Source organism: Eurosta solidaginis, chromosome 4 (assembly GCF_040869045.1).
Source record: "Eurosta solidaginis isolate ZX-2024a chromosome 4, ASM4086904v1, whole genome shotgun sequence".
Taxonomy (NCBI): domain Eukaryota; kingdom Metazoa; phylum Arthropoda; class Insecta; order Diptera; family Tephritidae; genus Eurosta; species Eurosta solidaginis.
In genome coordinates, this window is record NC_090322.1 from 243,764,648 (window position 1) to 243,784,381 (window position 19,734).

Sequence of the window (19,734 nt, forward strand, 5' to 3'; positions counted from 1 at the left end):
TGGCCGCCGGTAACCAATTTTTTCCTCGGCGGCAGTATGAAGTGCTTTGGAGATATGCTCCCACTGCTCCTGTATTCCTTCAGGATGAGTTGTGCCCTCAGAGAGCAGGTGTGAGAGTCGAGTTGCGAAATCATTGGCAGTCTGTTGTGATTGAAGCTTTTCGACGTCTAGCTTTTCCTTGTGTTTTTACTGCGCCAATACACGTAAAGCCGTTCGTGAGCGGTTTTAATTCAGTGGGCCTTTGGTGGTGGCGACACATTCGTTTAACCTCTTTACCTCCTAGTGGTCCTCAACGAACCACTTTCTTTCCCTGATGAACCCAAGAAGAAGCGATACGTCCACCTTCCCAACCTCTACCAGGCTGTCGAAGAACCGTGCGCCCAGAAATCTGAGCCTTCTTCTTTGAAGCCCCGTACAATGGCAGAGAAAATGGTAGATCGACTTCTCTTCCTCATCCTGACAGTTTCTGCAGAGGGAGCTTGTTGGTATTCGCCACCGTCGGAGCATTGGTGCGATAGTTCAATGACCTGTGAGGACACCCGTAAGTGCCCTCATCGCGTATTTGTTCAATTTGAGAAGGAAGCTGGTGCCTTTCCTGTCCAAGCATGGTCATAAAGATCTGAAGACTTCGCAGTAAACCCTGTTGGTCCCTGGAAAGTATGTTGCGCTATTCTCATATTCCTCGATTCTCCCCAGGAGATAACCCAGTAGTGGTCAGACGGAGCTGTACACTTCACTTTTGTGGCGGTTACTGCTACTTTTAATATTCCTGATCTCATTGAGAGGTCAACACCACTTAATGGACGACTTTATGCTATCGATGCATAAGTGGAAGGCTTTATGTAAGACATAGACCTCAAATCTCTTTACGCTAATGTTTTCATTCTAAATACGTACATATCCATCTGTATTATTAGATCCGCTGAGAAGATGTCCCACCCTCCTCTCATTAGTGCTATCGGTGCACATGTTGATGGCATCAAGAAGATCATAAAGCATATTAATTAGTCCATTCCGCATGCATGGTTACATTCACTGTTCTTGACTAATCGTGTGGTTGATTGATATTGATGCTTTTATTACTGCCACTGGAAATCACAGTAAATTAAATCACCGTGATTGTTTGACTGTGTCCACAGACCCAATCGAAACTTTCGTCACAGGCACAATTAGCGGCTGTAGTGTGAACCAATGAGCATGTAATTTGTGCGGCGATTAAGTAGCGGTATATGTCGCAGTAAACTGTGACTGTGACTTCTAGTAGTAAATAGCAGCCTACAACTGCATCAAGCAGTGGATATCAGCAAAAATCACACATTCGTTGGCACTTATTACCGCAGCTATTTTTATTGCGGAATTGCGAACTGATATCGCTTTTCAGTCTCAGTCATGAGCAGAAATCACAAATCACGTTGTGACTCTCTTCGTCACGAAACGCGTAGGTACTTTAAAGAGCTGGGGGTCAATTCACGTTCTATGAAGTTGTGAAGTGAAAGCATTTTTCACCATTTCATCTGATATGCGATTCAGTTTGAAAAAAAGTGATATTTATTGTCAAATTTTTTTTCATTTAACGAATATTTTTTCCCGTTGAATTTGCCCGTGAAAAATCTATATGTATAAAAGAAAGTGGTGTTAGTTACACTATAACTCAAGAACGGATGAACCGATTTGGCTGAAAATTGGTGTGAGAGGTAGCTTAGAACCAGAAGACGGACATAGGATACTTTTTATCCCGTCTAGATGGTTTTCCGGATCCGTCCGGGATCCCGTCGGGGTTATTTTGGGACTTTTTCGGGACTATGTCAAGGTTATTTGGGGATTCCTCCGCGATCATTTTTGGATGGTTTTCGGGATCCATTTGGGGTTCCGTCGGGGTTATTTCGTGACATTCTCGGTATCCTTCAGGCATAATTTCCGATGGTTTTCGGGATCCATCTGGGATCACGTCGGAGTTATTTCGGGCCATTCTCGGTATCCTTCAGGCATCATTTTCTGGATAGTTTTCAGGATCCGTCCGGGATCCCCTCAGGGTAATTTCTGAACATTTTTGGGCTAATTCGGGATCATTTGGGAACCCTTCTGGCATCATTTCTGGAGGGTTTTCGGGATCTGTTCAGGGTCATTTCGGGACTATTTCGGGATCATTTTGGGACTCTTCTGGCATAATTTTTTGATGATTTTCGGGATCCGGTCAGGGTCATTTCGAACCTTTTAGGGACTGTTTCAGGATCATTTTGGGACCATTCTGGGATCCCGTCGGGGTCATTTCAGGATCATTTTGGGACCCTTCGTGGATCATTTCTGGATGGTTTTCGGGATCACGTCTGGGTAATTTCCGGACATTTCGGGATAATTAAGGGATCTTTCCCGGATGGTGTTTGGGGTCCATCCGGGAGCCCGCCAGGGTCATTTCGGAACTTTCTCGATACTATTTCGGGATCATTTGGGTACACTTCAGGAATCAGTTCTGTGTGGTTCTATGGATCAGTCTAGAATCGCGTCGTTGTCATTTCGAGACTTTTTTGGGATACAACGTCCAGTCCGTATGTGGATAAAGGCCCTACTGCATACGAGGATTGCCGAACCCTTGAGTGGGGACAGTACAGTAAAGATCAAGACAACGAAGGGATGCCCACAAGAGGGCGTCCTGTCACCCCTGCTGTGAAGCTGGTAGTAAATGAACTTCAACAGAGGCTCTCAGAGAACGGAATCCGATGTCAGGGTTACGCGGATGATATTGTTATAATTGTAAGAAACAGATTTAAAAGCACCCTTTGCGACATAATTCAAAGGGCATTGAGGGTAACGAAAGAATGGTGTACTGAGGTGGAGCTAAGTATTAAACCTAACAAGACAGCCATTGGTGTGCAGACGTATTGCAGGAAGATCCTGGGTATGCAGCCCAAAGATCCTAAGATGGATGTACACTACTATAGTGAGACTTATCATAGTGTATGAAGCAATTGCGTGGGCATCAAGGACAACCATGGTGACCATACAAAAGTCACTCACGAAGCTTCAACGCTTGGCATGTGTTTGCATTACGGGAGCTATGCGAACATGGCCCACGGCGGCAATAGAGGTGCTGCTTAATTTAACGCCTCTACACATAATAATTGAGCAGTCAGCCAGGAGTACTTTAGTGAACATAGCTAAAGAGGCATGCGGAAGAGGCAAAGTGATACAGTCACGGAACATGGAGAAGCTGGAGGAGCAGATTACACTCATCCAACTTCCCAGTGATGAGACGAGGAAGCTAATTAAGTTTGAGAGAGAAAATAGAGCTGGGGAACAAGTGTACATTGGACACCTCCAGAATTGAAGCGCTTCACCAGGAACACACTATAATATGGTACACCGATGGCTCGAAGACACCGGAGGGCATTGGAGCGGAGATCTTCGACCCGAGCCAAAATATCCCTACCAATCGGAAAATGTCCGATCATCTTCCATGCCGAAGTTTTCGTTTTTTACAGCGGGGATATACAAACGAGGGAATCGCTATACTCAGCGACAGTCAGGTTGCGCTCAAGGCACTTTATTCAGTTGAGACTAAATCATCAACAGTCCTTGAGTGCGTAGAGAGGTTAAGCAGTCTAGGGCATGCATTTTTTTTTTTTTTTTCACTTCATCACTTCATAGAACGTGAATTGACCTCCCTGAGCGCTTTCGTCAGAGAGGCGCCAAGATTGCCATTTAAGCATAGATTTTTAGAAAATTATGACACCGCCTTTCAAAGAGAATGATATGCCCTTTCTGAGCTAATCTATGAGTCTTTATTCGAATTAGATCTGCTATTATCCTAGTGTAGAAAGGCAATTTGAGAGTGTCAATAAACGATCTGTTGTCAAACAGAACTATCACTTACAGTTACTAAGCTGATAGAATGATATGTAGATTGCAATCTTCTGTATTGCCGATTCATCTTCTTGGAAGCTCATCATTTAACTAATCTTAACATATTACTCCTTGATGTACTTTTTCTTAAATCGTCAGTAGCCAAGCACAGATAACCCCTCACATTTGCAGTTAAAAATTTAGATTACAAACAGTGAATGCGCATGTAGGTGGGGAATGACTAAAGTTCGGTGAATTCATCATACGCTCTCGCGTTATTCGCTGTGCAAATAGTTGTAGCTCATCTTTGGTAGCAGTTTTGTGAAACTTGGCGTAGGTGACCTTGATGGTGTAATCATAAATGAACATCAACATACAAAGATTTAACTATGATTGCCAGCTGCATTGAAATTGACGGTAAGAGCATCACTGTGATTTCAATCGCATCACTAAATATCCCCTTCTTACAACAAAACAATGCCTCATTGAGCTCAAAAAAGAGTAATTTATGAGTTTGGGGAGCAGTTGTGTTTGATGTTGACTTTATTCTTAATTGTGCGTCGTATTTTGTTGTCCCATGAATATATCTAGCAATTTTGTTTATGTGCCCAAGTAATTGTTTTTGCTTTTTTTTTTTTGTTCTCAACATATGCTCATTAATCTCTCGGCTGAAGCAACACATTGCATATTGTCCCAAAATAATTTTTGCAAATATTAATTAATTATGGAAGGCTTCGTTTTGGAAAGTTTGACATATTTACACACCTGTGAACAGAAAAATAGCAGCAAAAACTTTAAACATGTTTTACTAGAAATATTTTATTTTTTATTTATTTATTTTGTTTTAATAAGAGACAAATTTGAATGAAATAAGTGTCGAAAATGAGGTAAGCCCATTCCCAATACTTCTGAAAATTTTCCCAAAAAATTAAAATTGTGTACTCAAAAATTTTTTACATTTTTTGAGTATGCCGTATTGTAATGAAATAAATTTAGTCATATAAAATACAGTTTAAAAGTTTTTAAAAACACGCATTCTCTTTGAGAACTTCTTTTTTCATAATAAAAAAATTTTCAAACCCAAAAAAATTATCAAAACGTAGTTCAATTTTTGAAAACTATCATACTTTATTTATTATACTTTGTTAAACTAAATTGATTGGCATATAAAATTACAGGTTCGAAAGGATTCTAACGATCCGAAGAAAAAAATTGGAATTGAATTTTCGAAATTTTTCGAAAACTTTTTTGTAATCCTCTGCAGTTTTTAGTAAAATCAATTTGGGCCAAGTTAAAGTCCCAACAAATTTTCACTGACTGTTGATTGTTGTTTTTTTTTTGTAAAGGTGTTCTAGATTATCATCAAAAAGATGTGTAAAATATTATATTTTATTATTGTTATTTAAATATATTACATTTCTAAAAAAGATTTCAAAAATTTATTCGAATTTGTTAAATTTTCAAATATATATTTATAAATGAAAGTGATTGGACTACAAAACTGTAAGTTTGAAAAGTTTATAGTACTTCAAAGTATAAATTTTAAAGTTTCAGATCTCCTTGAGCGTTTTTTCGGAAACCATGGAAACAACTCAAATCCCAAGTTTTCAGGAATACGACACTCTTTGGAATTACCCAAATGCTTTAGATTATCTTCAATTTATATATTTTCGTGAATTTTAGAAAAAACTTAAATCAAAGATCTCACGTAAACAAGGTGAGCGGATTTCAAAAACATTTTCAAAAAAACTAAAAAATGAAGAGGTTTTGAAGAAGCTCTACGAGATATATTAAAATTTAAACTTCGTATTTTCAGAAATTTTATGAGATTTGAAATTTGTAGAAAAGAAAATTTTGGCAAAAAAAATTTATACTAATCCTCTACACTTTTTTGAGAAGGGCGTTCAAAGTTGTCTACCATTTAAATTAGTTTTTTTATGAGGAAATCTAAAAGACCCTTCCGAAAAAAGTTGCAAAAATCAGTGCTCGTGTCGTATTAAATGATCACGTATCGAAAGCAATTTCAGTAAAACTATAGTTATCAATCTATCAAACTAGTCCTAAAAGTGATAATAAGTTATGGATCTAATGAGTATTATTAGCGACTATTTCACATATTTCCTTAATCTGATCTACCATTTCAGAGCTATTTCGATCGTATAAAACGATACAGCCCCAGTTCGATTTCGAAAATTTTCAAATCTATTGAAAAGTCAACTTAAGGCGATCGGAAAATAAAACTGTAATTTTGAAAAGTTTCTAAAATGTCTAAGTACAAATATTGAAATTTTTTTGAACTCTTTCAAAAACTTCAATTAAATTTTCGAATTTTTTTGAAAATTTTGATTAAATAGAATTATTATTTGTAGTCTAACAAAATTTGCATTTGACAAAATATTTAGGGAAGAGTGCTCTACATTATTTATCATATAAAATGTGTTAAATTATGTGTTTAAATCGGTTCAAAAGCAATTTCTGCTTTTTGCACTAAGAGACTAGCCGTGGGATCCCTCAAGTATTCTTCCTCCCTACTCCTACAGTTTAAAACTTATTCAGCTTTCTACGTTATTATTATTTTTAGTAAAATTTTTTAGAGGGATGTTAGATAGCCCGTTTCTGCTTGATCAAATTTTATTTAATGTTCCCTTTAGACCATTTAGATATTTTCAACCACTTCACAATAAGCACATGCAGATTGATTTTCGAAATGCACGAACCTCTTCGTTGTCTGTGTAGTGATTTCAATAAGCACTGTAAAAGACCTTGATACGTACGACTCATTCCTCGTAATAAAGAAATATCTACTGACTTTCTTAAATACGCGATTATTTAGGTGGGTGGCTTGGAGTCATGTCCTTTCCAACCTCCCAGACAACGCAGCCCTAATTATTGTGTGATAAATACGCATCAGCTGCTCGAAATTAAGTCCATTCTGACAGCACTAATAATCATTCCCGTTGCTTGGATGGGTTGCTTGGAACCGCGTCCTTTTTAACCTCCCAGACAACGCATTAATGTGTTATAAATATAAATCAGCTTGCCGAAATCACGTCCATTCCGACAGCACTAACAATTAATTCCCGTTGCTCGGCATCACAGTCCATCCCGACAAGTCATTTAATAATTTACAGACATATATATTTTATAGTATAAATTTCGTTCACTTTGTATGCTTCTGTACAATAAATCCGTAATTATATTTAGTCTGATTAATTGTTAAGTTTGTAGACTAATAAATAAATCAAGCTTCCGAAAAAAAATTTATTAGTTCGAATTTGAAAAATGTTCAAAAATGCACTTAGGTTAACCAAAATTCATTGGAATATCAAAATATAAATTTATATATAAATTTATACAACTCATTAAAGTTCTGATTTGATCGGATTGGATTACAAAACTTGAAGTTCGAAATGTTTCTAAAAGTTCCAAGGCGAATCTTTAAAAGATGATGGCAAGGCGAATTCAACTCAATTCGCCGTGCAAAAGAATGTCAGGTCAAAAGTAAATTAGCATTGATTTCAATTACCTGACATGTTGTACCAAGGCGTTGTATGGATAATATCAAGGAGAAGCAATCAGCTGATGGGATAACAGCTGAAGAGTACCGAGTTCACCTTGGTTCGAAGCATTAACTTTGAAATTTTCGTCAAGCTTTTGAAAATTTTTTTTGTATTTTCGATAACGTTTTTTGAATTGCGTTGGAAATATATATATTTTTTTGTTTGTGTTATACAAATTATTAAATTTTTTTCTAATATAAATATACTAGCAGACCCGGCAAACGTTGTTCTGCCATAAATTTGTATATCTGCATACATTTTAATAAGCTTTTTCCGTCTAACTCTCCCTCGCCCCTGTACACTTTTTCCTAATCTTTGTATTCACTTCCTCCCTCCGTATTTTTCGCTTCATCTATCTTCGACTCATTCTATCTCTTTCTCAGTCTCCTTCTCTCTTTTCTCTTCTCTCAAGTTTTTCTCATTCTTCTTCATATCTTATTGCCAGTCCTAGAGGGTGGTATGTATTTTGTTCCAGTCCCATTCCGAGTCTCAGTTCCAGTCCCACTCCGAGTCTCAGTCTCAGTCCCAGTCCGTCTCTGGTCTACTTCCCGGAAAAAAGCATCGGAAATACTAATATAGGCAAATTTATATACCAAATTCAGGCAAATCGAATAGGACGTATGTAAATAGGTATGTAGGTATTATTAATTCATGTCTTTATTTCGGCTTCGCATGTATATTTATCAGTTTTGCCAGGTTGATGCGACTAAATCGAATATCACAATGAAAATTACTTAAAAGCTCTCAGCAACAGCTTTCATTTCATATCCAAAATACACGCACATTCTAGGGGTGCCCGGGTCCACGTTTTGGCCTATATCTCGAGACCCTAGTCACCAATAGGTATGAAAACTACCCTGTACTAAAGCACTCAACAGCTTTCATTTGATATCCATATTGTATAAACACATTCTAAAGGCGCCCGGGTCCACTTTTTGTCCTATTTCGCGAGACCCTAGTCACCAATGTATCCTGGTCCACTTCCCGGAAGAAAAATTTTCCGACATTTTATTCTAGATATAACGCTACCTACATACCAAATTTCAGGCAAATCGAGCCATATATACGACAGTTTAGAATAAATCGGGTCCCTGGTCCACTTCCCGGAAAAAAAACTTTTCACAAACACCCTCCGGGTTCCTATTAAGTTATCCTAAAAATTTCATGGCAATCTTTCTACCCGTCTCGAGTTATGGAGTGACAATCAAAATGTACACTTCTTTTTATATACATATATAGAAGAAGAAAGTTAATGATAAAATTAGTAAATAATTTTTGCTTCTATTTTTTTGCTCACAAGTATAGGCACATTATTAGCCCCTTTTGTGTTAATTATGTAGGTCATTTATCAGGAAAGTGCGTCTGCTAAATAACTGCAAAAAAAAGCGCACAAATTAATTAATATTTTTTATGGTTGCATTCATTGTTTTAATAATAGCCAACAATACTTATTTCTCCCTTTCCCTCTCTTTTTTGCAGAATTTTTGTCAACAGATCATTGCATTTGGAGAACATCAAATTCTATGGCTTCGATATGGACTACACTTTGGCGGGTAAGTGTAAATGTGATAATTTTTTTATAACATTGGTCCACAAATAACATCGTGAAACACTGGCAAAGAAAATAGTTCTTATACTAAGTTGAGTCCGTCAAAAATACAGAGAAAAAATTTATGCGCAAAACGCATTTGAACTACGCTTGACCAGGATCTAGGCGTGATATTGTCATATGTATCTAGGAATGGTGATTAAAACTAAATCTGAGTCTGAATGAAAAACGTAGTGTGGCAAATATTAGCATTTCGATAAATCAATATGCTGATGGTAAATAAATGCTCAACAATAGCAAATCGTGCAGCAAAATACAAATCCATGTAAACAGCAAAGCTAAGACCGAAGGCAATTTTTCACATACATATCGCACACTAACTGCAAAAGAGTCACAACTTGAAAAAAATGTAAATGTTCAGGAGAGAAGAAAAACGGTTTATGTGAAAACGTCTGTAATGTTATACTGAAATCCAGTTTTACAAAAAAGGATACCTTCATTATAAAATGAATTTACGAAATTTTATTGTAATTATTTGTTTACGGACAAAATATATAGCAATTTTGAATTATGACTATTTCTAAGAAAACTTACTACTCGTACATTCACAATTATTTCATCAAAAACGGCACATTTCACAATAATACAAGCAACTTTACTCACTCTTTACGTATAAAAAGACACAATTTTAATTAATACACAACAAAGTTAAAAGTTTTTTGCAACAAGATAGTCATAATTTAAAATAATACACTTTATTCGTAAAAAAACTGTTCACTTGTTCTTAAGCAAATTGACACAACTAAAAATAGTACTCCTATATTGATAAAGCGCAAGCGATGCAATCAACACCAAAACTGGCATAACGGTAATTTTCCAGTTAAAGAAACGAAATTTAAGGGGTAGTTAGAGATGTGTACTGTGAATTGGTTTATGGAATAAAACCGATTTTGAAAAATTTTAAGTTGTGACTCTTTTGTAGTTAGTGTTCGATATGTATATATACTCAACAGCTAAGGGCGAAGATGACATTACTCACACACATACATGCATGTAACTAGAAGAAAAACTTGAATATCAGATACAGATATGAGAGATAAATAAGCAGCTGTTTAAGAAGGCTGTTCGTGAAAATTCAACAAAACACTAGGAGAATTAGGCGGATGAGGTAACTGAGACGTTTATACTCTCAGCGCAAGTTGAGGAACAATAAGTCAATTTGATTTTGTCGCGTGAAGTACTTTTCAGTGGAGTTGTCAATAGAGATAATTTTGCTGTACTGAATATTACAGTTCTTTATTGGACAGTACAGCGATTCGAACGATAATAGTAGGCCAGAATAATCAAGGATTTGTGAAATCCGCTACAAAAGCTTAAGAGACAATAAGAGATACCAAAAGAAAAAAGTTAAGTTTTCATTTTCCCTTCTAAGTGTTTTTAATGCTTTCACGTCTTCTTCAGGGAATCGGATAACTTTATATGAAAAAACCGTACAAATGCTCAATATTGTGACAGTGTGAAATAGTGTAATTAGGTACAAATCCTATCTAATACATACATACAATAAATAAAACACTAATATTTAATTCCTCTCTTATTACTCATTTTATTTCTAGAATACAAATCGCCACAATACGAACAACTGGGCTTCGATTTGGCCAAGGAGTGTCTCGTTAATGATGGCTATCCCAAAGAGATTTTACAATTTGAATATGATCCCTCATTTCCAGTGCGTGGTCTTTGGTTCGATACACTCTACGGAAATCTCCTGAAAGTGGATGCTTATGGCAATATATTGGTCTGCGTGCGTGGCTTCGAATTTCTTAAGCAGTGCGTATATAAAATTGAACTCTAAACCAATCTGATTTTTGTTTTTTAAATTTTCTGTATTCCTTTTTTAGTCATCAAGTGTACGAATTGTATCCAAACAAATTTTTAAAGTTGGATGAGAAACGCGTTTATGTCTTGAATACATTATTCAATTTACCGGAAACGTATTTGCTGGCTTGTCTGGTGGATTTCTTTACCAACAGCTCAGAGTATATAAGGTGAGTTTGGATAGACTGTTTTAAAGAAAACTGCATTTTTTTAACTATTATTGTAGAGCAGCTCAGTTAAAAGGATCTTATTCGTTATGCCACCGGCAGGAAAAACAATCTATATACAAACAGCTATCAGGTCATCAACCTCCGCTAGATATCCACTGCTACTTTGGGATCCTGCCTTCGGCATGGCTCTCATCTATGATGCTGTTGATATTCCTATCCTTAACTATTAAATTTGGTTTCGACTTTGTGCCATCTTCCGTGTCCGATTAATCAGAAGATGACCTGAAGACGGGATCTGCTCTGTAAAAAATTCTCTGGATAACTTTCGCAAGTGATTATTTGCGCTTGTTTCACAGGAATCTGAACCTTAAAAGGAGGCACATAATCATACTATTAATTTAATCAAAAATATGTGGATTTGGTATCAAGACCTGGCTAGAAGGATGTTGAGCGTAGAATATCCGCGAGTAAAGCATGACTGTCGTAAGAGGTGACTTAACTCTACCGAGACGTTTTAAGGCTCGCAGGAAACAAAATCTATCCCCAGGCAGTTGGGCTAATACTTGAAGGCGCTAGTACCAGAGAGTGCTTGAGTCATATCCGCCAAACTTCTGTCTATATCTATAGCGTAGCCTTCGAAAGTTCTGTTTGTGGTTACAACAAAAACATGTCAACCGAGTGATTTCTTACCCTGGGTTCTCAATTCCGCACTCCCTATCACCCGATACATCGGATTCCCAAGTGCCCACTCGGACAAGAATAAAATTACCATCGACTAGACTCAGAGTTACATTGGGTTAATGTATGTCCTGGGACGAAGGAGTCCAAGTATTATACTCAAATCTCCCCTGCAGTGGAAAGTCCTGAAGTGAGACGCACTAAGAGGAAGCTTTATATATATCACCACCTCCTAGATTGGGTAAACACTTCTCATTGTAGCTGAAAATTTGAGCAATGGCCCACCCGTTGTCCTTTCGTTTAGTTCGCATTTTTGCATGACCAAATTTTTTTGGACATTAGCTTTACTTGCATGGGGCAATAGTAAAACCGATATTACTCAACTGGTTTGACTTTTCTCTTCCCTGGCCTTCCTCGCTCGTTCATCAGCAGCGCAGCTCCTAGTTATACCACGCTGAACTGGGATCCACATCACCTATGTTGGGCACCGAAGTGTCAGTTCGTTTAAAGACTGTCTGCAGAATGTTGCTACCTTCAAATGGAGGAGAAGGAGCCCTCCACCCTTGATCGCTGCCTCACAGTCAGAGAAACGGACGTGAATTATATGTAGTAGCCATTGAGCAGCCTCCCTTTTGGCTTAAGGAGGAGCAAAGGTCTTCTGGGTAGAAAGTCTTGTCGATATTTTCATTAAGTTTGGAGCTATCCGTGAAAACGACCGTGAACTCCAAATGCAGATTAGAGATATCTTCCGATTACTGTCTCTATGTTATTCTAATAGGGAGATTCTTGTGTATGGAGAAGATCGAAGTAGTAAAATCTAGTTGGGGTAAGTTTTCAAGGACGGTCCCGAGAGTTTTGCTATATAGGAAGGACATGGGAGAATGATGAGCATAATTTCCTTAGCCGTTGTAGCTGTAAAAGGGAGTGGCCCAGGTACAAGCATTGCCACTGACCTTCTCTCATTCAGCAGACTATGCTGTTTCTGTCCATAATTTTTTTTTTTTACCCTAATATTTAACATTTCAATTAGCATAAAAATATCCGCCAAACGTGAAAAACTCTTGAAAAGCTTCTCTGCACAAAAGGTGACAAACACTTATTTCCGTCAACTTGCATAGTTGCTAAGTCAGATGTTAAGCGCGTGGAAATATGGCGATTTGCCCAGCCAGGCTGGCAATCTTCACACTTTTTACACTGTTAAAGCAAATGCTTAAGCTCATTAGCATTTTTTCCTAATTGAAATCTAAAAGTGCGCGGATAACATTAAATCCTTCAATATCGACTAAGGAGTTCAATTTTTTAGCGTAGGAAACGGATAGAATTCCGTTTAGACAGCTTTGAATTTATTCTCTTTGCCAATTTAACTTCACAATAACTATAATTAGGCTAGGGACCGTTGGTCGGTTAAAGCGTTTTATCCTTCTCCAGATAATATCAAGATGCAAAGTACTCGAATAAGATTAGTTTAGGTAATAGCCCCTTACAAAACCAAGAAACCATCCTATGTCGGCTGTTCCATGTTATAGTACTGGAATTAGGAAGCGACTTTCTTTCTTTATAGGTACAGGTAAATGAAAGGACCGTGTAATGTGACTCAAAATTTCCTAGGGGGAGATGATTAATATTATTAAGGAACCTAGTTCGGTCCTAATTGAAGTGGGTCCAAGTTTTCCTCTTACCTGGTTCACCTAGGTTTAGTGGCCTTCCTCGTAAAGTCGTCAGCAGCCAAGCTCCCACCGCTGTTATTGTGAGTGGACCTGATATCTTCAATTCTAATTGAGACATTTCCAGATTTCCTGTCTACTCCGTCTTCAAACTTACGATCTCTGTCCGGCCCAAAATTTAGCCAACATAGTCCGAAATTGGGATCGTGTCCCTAAGTCGTTTGCGATTTCATATCCGACCAATAGGGGCACCTGTCCATCGCAGCCTGAAGAAATATTGGAGACAGTACCGACTGACGAAGGAGATGACCGTCTTCTATTTCGGTTCTGTTCTCTCATTGTCTATCGACAGACCAGTCGACCGACATAGGCTCCCCCAGCGGTTTAGGGGGTCAGAATATACCCGCGGTAGGTATGCCTGTCGTAAGAGGCGACTAAAATACCAGATTCAAGGGGCTGTGTAGCGCAACTCTTCAGGTTGCCAGCGCAATATACAGCTTCTCCAAACCCAATTGTCAACCTCACCTATCCGCGGCGAATCCCGTTTCACTAACAGACGAGGCTCTGGCGACCCCAAGCTCCTCATGGAACTTGGGGGTGGGGAGGGAGGGATGGCCTGAATGTTTAATGTGGCCATATAAATCGTTCCCGAGATGGTCGGGCCAGCACCTTAATGGTGTTGTGCTACCGGAGCGTACCGGATCTGTATCCGACAAAGGACCATCACACCGATAACACTCCCCAAAGCCTTCGGGGAACAACCTTATCGCTACAACAACAACAACAACCGACATAGGCCGTCATATCCGAATAATAGAACGCCATTTCTAAGTTCATTCATAGTACTTTCTGAGCCATGAACGCCTGAAGAATGTTGGGAGGCAGCGGAGGTGGTGTCTTCAGTTCCGGGACCATGCTATATTTACTATCTCCTACTCTAATTTCGGATTTTCACGACGTTAACGGCGTCCCATTGCTGCCACATTGCTACCTGGTTCTATTGTTCGCCGGCCTCAAGATCAGGAAGTGATTTGTCGATAAAGAGAAGCCTTTCCTTGGCCTAGCTGGCTTTAATAGCCTTGCTTTTCATTTTCTCTGCAATGTCGTCCATCCTTATCAACGCCTAAAGAAAGATTATCCACACCCAAGTTGGGGATTATTCGTATAATTAAAAATAAGACCTACTTTTCAGTGCCGAGTTTTCCCCCAGAATCGTTTTCACTGTACACATTGGACTCAGACGCCTGTAAGTGCGGACAAGACCACAACTATTTACCGAGATGATTACTTCATTTTGAAGCGGTTGCCCATCGAAACAAAAATTATGTTTCATGCACTTTCGCATACGCAATGAGAGCATAATTGTGCTATGGAATGCAGACCCCTATTTTGGATGAAGGCAACTTGGTTGATGGCAAAGCACCTACTCGAAGACCACGATATCCGTCCTGTAACCTCAGTGGAGCTTATAGACCGGAGGTGCATGTCTGTAGTGGTCTTGGGACTCCTCTGGCTCCTCACAGTTCGCGTTTAGGCATGTAAGCCCCCTATCAGGTAAGCCAGCGCTAGGCTGACACCATCTGATGCAAGGTGTCGAGATGCGAAATCTTTCTGTCCAGTTTCCAATGTTGTATACTGGGTTGTTGCATGTAAGATGAAGAAATTAGTTGGCTATATACACGCCATTATTGCTTTGATAATTTTAGATGTGGTGTTGTGTACATGACTCCTATGGACATGTCCAGAGTCAGAAGTACCTCATAAGAGCTTTAATATGGTCACAGTTCCGAAATGTACCATATCCAAAGCGATTATTATCTTTTCTGTGAGGGTGGAAAGAAATATGTCCTAGTATTTGAGTAGATGCTTAGTCATACCTCGCACACCACTCTTTATTCATACTTAATGAAACGATTTGTATTTAATTTCCCATCCGCTGTTATGAGAATGTCATCCGGATAGCCCCGACAGTGGGTTTAAATGTTTTATAGTATTTCGAACAGACCACCAGCTCTATCTCATTCTCTCCTTCTCCTTCTGTCTCCCCTTTTGCTCTCTCTCAGTGTCTGTCCCTCTACATCTAACTGTCTTCTACTTTCTCTATCTCTCTCCCTCCCTTTCTATCTCCCGCTCCATCCACTCACATTCTCTCCTGTCTCTTCCCCACCTCCGCTTTTTTTTCCTTATCACACCCACTCCCCATATCTCTCTCTCTTTTCCTATTTCACTCTTCTTCTCTCGCTCGCTATTTCTTTCCCTTTCTATCCCTCTCACTTTCTCTCCCCCTCTACAACTCTTTCTCTCTCTCCTTGCCTCCCTCTCTGCCTTTCTAATGATGTAAGCTCATTCAAGATTCTTTTGTCTTTCAGTGAAAAAACAGGTGTCAAGGCTGGTGAACTCTTCATGTCTTTCAGATCCATATTCCAAGACGTACGACGTGCTATTGATTATGTACACATAAAAGGCAATCTTAAACAGAAAACAATCGAGGTAAGTTCTTAGCTCTAAAACTCATATCTCCTAACCTCATTATCTTCCATCTCTTCCACAGAACCTAGAATACTACGTCAAAAAAGATCCACGACTGCCCATGGTACTTTCCCGTATACGCGAATCTGGTGCTAAAGTGTTTTTGCTCACCAACAGCGATTACAAATACACCAACATCATTATGTCATATTTATTCGATTTCGAACATGGTGCGCGACCCGACGAACCACATCGTAACTGGAAGACATACTTTGATGTGATTGTTGTTGATGCCGCGAAGCCTCTCTTCTTTGGCGAAGGAACAATTCTCCGACAAGTGGATACACATACAGGCGCACTAAAAATTGGAACACACATGGGTCCACTGCAGCCGGGCAAGGTGTATTCGGGTGGCTCTTGTGAGGTCTTCACCAATTTCATACAAGCTAAAGGCAAGGATGTGCTCTACGTGGGTGATCATATATTTGGTGATATTTTGAAATCGAAAAAGATACGCGGTTGGCGTACATTCCTGATTGTTCCCGAATTAGTGCAGGAATTGCATGTTTGGACGGACAAATGTCAGTATTTTGCAGAGTTGCAACAGCTGGATGTTATGTTGGGTGATATGTACAAGTAAGTGGTTGATTTGAGAAGACCGAAAATATTGGTGGTAAAAACCAAACCTAAAACTGTCTTCTTTTACAGAAATCTAGATTCAAGCGCCAAAGAAAAACCGGACATTTCAAAGTTACGCTCAAGTATACGCGATGTAACACACAAAATGGATATGGCATATGGTATGATGGGCTCGCTCTTCCGTTCCGGTTCAAGACAAACATTCTTCTCCAGTCAAGTGTCGAGATATGCCGATTTATATGCGGCTACTTTCCTCAATCTTTACTATTATCCATTTTCGTATATGTTCCGTGCACCGGCTATGCTTCTGCCACACGAATCGACGGTTACACACGAACAACGATTCCATATGGATCAACCGCCAATACAACGTGCGCGTAGTAAGAATGAATGTGTTGACGGTGCATTGAGTGCGCTTTCAACGCCAACCGAAAAACCACTGGACGTACTGCCGCAATATCAACCGCTGGTTGGGAAGGATGAAGAAATTGCAAAGCTTGCTGAAGAAATAAAAGTAAGAGTGGTTTTATATTTAAGTACAGAGACCGGCCGTTTGACCTTCGCTCTTGCATGCATTCGAAAAATAGTCTTTCATCCGCTCACATCCCTCATTTCCTTACTTTCCTCTTAACGCTTAACAACCAAGGCAATTTTGGTCTTTACGTAATATGTCGAGGCAGTTACTCCTACTTTCGAAGTAACTGACGCCAATTGGGTGTACCAAGGGAGACCAACAATAACAAGTGTTAGTCAATACGGATATCGAGTATTTCTGATTATTTAACAAAAGCTGTTTGTTCAGCATTTCGTTTCTCTTTTTTATGGGGAGTATTTCCGTCTCTTTGAGCAGAAGATGTTCTGGCGCCATACGAAGACATCCTGTGACAGTTCTGAGTGCGGTATTCTGACAAGCCTGCAGTTGCCTTCAGTTTCTTCTAAACTTTACGACCTACATGTTTTCACCGAGAAGCTATCCATGGCAGAAAAATACTCGGAGTGCTTGACAAATCACTGCCGAAGGGCGACCCCGCTTAGGACAACTATATTCTAATTTGAATAAAATTTGTTTCTATATTTTTAATGATGCTTTGCCCAGGGCGTGCACCCAGGATATTTGGTGTGGTAGGCGGAGCACGCTACCACCACACCAACGGCGGCCGACTCTGAACTTAACATTATATATTTTTGGCTCCCGAACATAGTAGCGTAATTACATTTTCAATATAATGTCGCCGGAGATTTGGTCGGCGATAGCGCCAAGTTACGTCCGCCCCTTCTGCGATCTTATTATATCTCTTTTCTGCTCCTCATCTTCGTTATAAATATCTGAGTGTTTCAACTTGGCAGTCTGCCCCTTGTAAAGATCAAACGACGACAAGTAGCTAATTTAAGTGGCCTAGCCAGAGTAGATCTTCATATTTAATTAAATGCTCTTTACACACATACATTTCATTAGTTCTAAATAAGTGATTACCCTTGAAAAGTATTTAATCAAAATAAACTTCCATCCCTTTCAGTCTATGAATTCAGTTGGTTCGATCAATTCGACGACAGTACCCCATACACGTCCGCCAACACCACAGTCTGTCACACATACACACGACGAAGACTATTCGGAGGAAGAGTCGGAAAATGGGCCAAAATGTGATTGTCAGCGGCAGCAAGATGATACCGACTAGGAATTAAAGAAGAAAAACGAGTCAACAACGTCTGTCAAATGAATTCGCTTCGATAGCGCGTGAATCGGAATTCAGAAAAACTGAACGGAATAATGCTGCTGCATCAATTCATTTTAAATTAAAATTTTTTTTTATTTTTTTTTATTTTTAAAGATATGATTTTTAAAAGTTTTTTTTTTTGTTTATTTTTTTTTTTACTTCGTACGTTGTAGTATATATGTAACTACGCTGAGAATTTAATTTGTTGTAAATGTTTGTTTAATTAGTATAACTACTGTGGTATAACTAATGTATGTACCTTCATTTATAAATATGTAACACAATAGTTTCATATGGAATAAACTTTTTTTAATTTTAATTTAATATTTTTTTGTTTTGTTTATGAAGCTTACTTTCAATTAAGCGAAAAATAAACCGCAATGCAAGCAAAATCAATTTTGAAATATTAACTGCCATTTTTTTGTGCTAGATGTAAGGGCGCAGAGTTCGACCGATACGTAGACACGGTCGATGAGTCCTAAATCAACAAATCAATTATAAACTGATGCATTACAATGAGTCATAGAAATCAATTAATGTATTATTCTTTTTCAAATGACTTTTGGCGGCTTTTGGAGTTATTTTGAAGCATCGGCCAGTCAATAAAGACCCCACATAGACTGAATGGGTCTATAGTGTTACCAGAATTTGTTCGACGACCAAACTCAAGAACCCCAATCAGGTGCCAGAACTTCTGTTATAGAATAACTCCGTCCCCTTGGCAAAAACAAGAAGTTTTCTAGGACCTAGCGTAGTGCCTCGAATCCTGGCAACTCTGCCACTCCTCATAGCTGGAGAATTAACCTGGCGAGCGCAGGACACGAGCACAGAACGTGCTCAACCGTTTCTTCCTGCAGCTCGCACTTCCTACAGTATCGAAAAATATATGTAGATTGGTGTGTATTCACCCAACAAACCAAAGTTTTTAGTTAAGTGGTTTGTTGGGCGAATACACACAACTTTCAAAACATATCCTAGAAAGTGTGTATGAAAGTTTAAAGAATGATTTATTGTCTATCGAAAAAGCTTAAAATCGGTCGAGAGCCACATAAATTCCAGTCAAATTAGACAACAATTGCCAACTAAACATTTCTGAATCATTTTGATACAATTTTATATATATATATATTTTTTTTTTTTTTTTTTAAATATTGTTTTCATGAAAATTTGAATAACTCAACGGGTTTTTATTACATTTAAGAAAACAAATACTCATTCAACTCATAATTTTGAATATTCAGCTCAAGATTGGTGAAGTCTATCCATAAATTATGTATATTGGAACAATTTTGCGTACTCGCATCTCAAATGTGGTTCCGAGACAAACCGGTTTCGGCGTTGTGTCATCATCAGTGTCGATTATCGGTCTGATCTGGTGTTGTCGTCTGTCTTGTATTTATAGTTCGTTGGCACAGTCAAAATTGATGCTCGTATATATTGTGGCAAATGTTGACATCACTAGGCTGTTAGTAAATAATCACGCAACAACAAAAACATGAAGCAGCCACTCTTATGTACAAGGCAACGAAGAGATCTCACGCACACACGCATATAGTCATCAGTCGACGT

The 19,734-nt window shown here is 38.6% G+C and overlaps 1 protein-coding gene across 12 annotated transcripts in view; it reads left to right on the forward strand.

The window, feature by feature from the left end:
* The window catches only part of Nt5b (5' nucleotidase B), a 171,366-nt gene extending 152,877 nt beyond the window's left edge, over positions 1-18,489 (forward strand). For all 12 annotated transcript variants that reach the window (XM_067785351.1, XM_067785352.1, XM_067785350.1 and 9 more), the window contains 7 exons: positions 8,880-8,953; positions 10,566-10,779; positions 10,851-10,997; positions 15,709-15,829; positions 15,891-16,444; positions 16,517-16,961; positions 17,965-18,489. In XM_067785351.1, the coding sequence (XP_067641452.1) occupies positions 8,880-8,953; positions 10,566-10,779; positions 10,851-10,997; positions 15,709-15,829; positions 15,891-16,444; positions 16,517-16,961; positions 17,965-18,126 (1,717 nt within the window). In that variant the 3' untranslated portion in view covers positions 18,127-18,489. The remainder of the gene's footprint in view (positions 1-8,879; positions 8,954-10,565; positions 10,780-10,850; positions 10,998-15,708; positions 15,830-15,890; positions 16,445-16,516; positions 16,962-17,964) is intronic.
* The last annotated feature ends 1,245 nt before the right edge of the window (positions 18,490-19,734 follow it).